Source organism: Microtus ochrogaster, unplaced genomic scaffold, assembly GCF_000317375.1.
Source record: "Microtus ochrogaster isolate Prairie Vole_2 unplaced genomic scaffold, MicOch1.0 UNK1, whole genome shotgun sequence".
NCBI classification, from domain to species: domain Eukaryota; kingdom Metazoa; phylum Chordata; class Mammalia; order Rodentia; family Cricetidae; genus Microtus; species Microtus ochrogaster.
In genome coordinates, this window is record NW_004949099.1 from 27,532,983 (window position 1) to 27,535,760 (window position 2,778).

The window sequence follows — 2,778 nt, forward strand, 5'->3', positions numbered from 1 at the left end:
TGGAATATTCTATAGATGTCTGTTAAGTCCATTTGAGTCATAACATCTGTTAGTTCTCTTATTTCTCTGTTCATTTTTTGTCTGACTGACCTGTCCAGTAGTGAGAGGGGAATGTTGAAGTCTCCCACTATTAGTGTGTGGGGTTTAATGTATAATATAAGCTTTAGAAGTGTTTCTTTCACATATGAGGGTGCCCTTGTATTTGGGGCATACATGTTCAGTATTGAGATTTCCTCTTGATGGATTTTTCCTGTGACTAATATGAAATGACCTTCTTTCTCTCTTTCGACTGATTTTAGCTTGAAGTCTATTTTGTTAGATATTAGGATAGCTACACCTACTTGGTTCTTAGATCCATTTGATTGGTATTTTTTTTCCCAACCCTTTACTCTAAGACAATGTCTGTCTTTGAGGTTGAGATGCGTCTCTTGTATGCAGAAGAGGGATGGATTCTGCTTTCGTAGTCAATCTGTTAGCCTGTGCCTTTTTATGGGTGAGTTGAGTCCATTTACATTAAGTGATATTAATGTCCAGTGATTGCTATCTCCTGTTAATTTAGTTTTCATCGTTGGTGGTGTTAATTTGTGCATTTTTTTTCTTCTTTGGGAGGTACCCCCTTTTAAAGTCTTGTAAGGCCCAAGGCTTTGGGTGTTGCTCAGTTGTAGAAGATCTGCTTGGTGTGTGCAAAGCCCCAAGTTCAGTTCTTTGCTCCACGAGACACATAAAGAGCGTGTGATGTGGTTTGAATGTGGGGTTGATATTCTGACTGTTGTATCACCCTTCCCTTCTCCTGTGCGATTTCCATGCCTGCCCTAGAATTGATGGTAAGCTCAAAAGGAATATGATGGGGAGAACACTTCTTCCCTACTCTTGGTGTCTTCTTCCAAGTACGTGGTACCCCATTCTTGGTATCATGTGGCTTTCCCTCCTCTTCAGTCTGCCGTGGTCCAGTGCAGGAGATGAGTGTACTGGAGGAATAATGTGATTGGAAACAGGCCATGTGTTCCCTTGGTCCTCTCAGTTTCTCCTTTTGAATGAGTTATCCTCAGGGGGATGGAGATCAGCTGCTGCTCGTGTTCTCAGAGCAGAACAAGGGCTCTGGCCATTGTCTGTGTCTAAGTACAAGAGTCCACTTAATTCTGGAACTTCTTTATATAGCAGGCCTATTTGCTTTTCAACTTCAGTTACATCCTCCAAATTAACTTTTTGAACCACTCCCAATTTATTTTTAATGTATACCAAGTTAGTGGCCTATGCTGCCTCATCTGAGGGCTTTTCAAGTAAAAGTCCTCATCCGGAGTTCAGCACTGTGTTTCTCTCCTCAGTATGGACGTCACTTTGTGGAAGCATTTCTGAAGCAGTGTATGCCCCTCCTCGACTTCAGCTTTCGGAAACATCGGGTAAGAACTGAGAGCAGAGCCAGTTGCCAGGGTTCTCTGTGGCTATTTCTCAGTGGGGGCTGGGGCTTCAGCAATCTGTTGCCTACATTCTGAGCAGCAGTTTTAAATGACACCATGCCAAGCTATAGCCAGAAGTGCCCAGAGAAGCTGAGGCAGTCAAATAACTCTGTTCAGACCCACCTCTACACTTCTCTCCAATCTTTGGGCTTATTCCCTTTAACGTGTACTTCATTGTGTTGCTCTACACCAGGCTCTTCAAATACTTTAGAAGCCACTTGAGCTATAAAATAGGCTTGGTAGACTTTTAAAGCCAATTAGCACTAAGTATTCAGCATTCCCAACTGAGGGCCAGACTCAGATAATTATTAGCATAGGCTGGGACCTACAGAGTTTATCCTCCTTGGAGCCCCTGTGCAAGAACATATTACATCTGAAATAACATTAGAATGTTAAACCAAGGGCGATGGTGGCGCACACCTTTAATCCCAGTGCTCGGGAGGCAGAGGCAGGCAGATCTCTGTGAGTTCGAGACCAGCCTGGTCTACAAGAACTAGTTCCAGGACAGGCTCCAAAGCCACAGGGAAACCCTGTCTCGAAAAACAAAAAAAAAATAGAATGTTAAACCAGAACATTTATAAATTTTAGGAAGATGTTCTGAGCTTGCTGGAAACCCTTCAGCTGAACACAAGGCTCCTTCATCACCTTTGTGGACATTCCAAGGTAAGCAATGTCTCATTATGGAGCATATCCAGCTATGGCCTGAAACTCAGTCTTTCTGCTGAGATTGTGACATAGGCCACCAGACCTAGCTTTCAACCCTGTGTCCAAGCAGTTTATTTAGAGTCAGCAAATCCTTTGTTACTAGATGAGTCTGGCAGTTACCTAAAGAGAAAATTTTGTATTTAGGCCCAAATTCTAAATTTGGACTCAAGTGTAGTGCTGAGATATATAATCCCAGTACTTACTTAGAGGCTGACTGGCCTAGGCTACATGGAAGACACTGTCTCAGAACAAATCAACAAACCAAAGTCCACTTCATGGGGTAAGAGAATATAGAACACTCCCAGATGAGTACCCTTTTACAAAGTGTCCTTGAGTTAGGGCTTCTGTTTCTGTGATGAAACACCATGACCAAAAGCAACTTGGGAGGAAAGAGTTTATTTAGTATGCATATCCTTTGAAACCTGGGCAGGAACCTGGAGTCAGGAACTGATAGAGAAGCCATGCTTACTGACTTACTCCTTGTAGCTTGCTCAGCCTGCTTTCTTATAGAACTCAAGACTACCAGCCGGGCGGTGGTGGCGCACGCCTTTAATCCCAGCACTCGGGAGGCAGAGGCAGGCGGATCTCTGGGAGTTCGAGACCAGCCTGGTCTACA

General features: G+C 43.6%; 1 protein-coding gene across 1 annotated transcript in view; it reads left to right on the forward strand.

Annotated features, from left to right (window-relative positions):
- The window catches only part of Fancd2 (FA complementation group D2), a 76,809-nt gene that overhangs the window by 67,136 nt on the left and 6,895 nt on the right, over positions 1-2,778 (forward strand). Inside the window, exons 40-41 of the mRNA XM_013353049.2 lie at positions 1,326-1,400; positions 2,046-2,120. Coding sequence (XP_013208503.1) covers positions 1,326-1,400; positions 2,046-2,120 — 150 coding nt within the window. The remainder of the gene's footprint in view (positions 1-1,325; positions 1,401-2,045; positions 2,121-2,778) is intronic.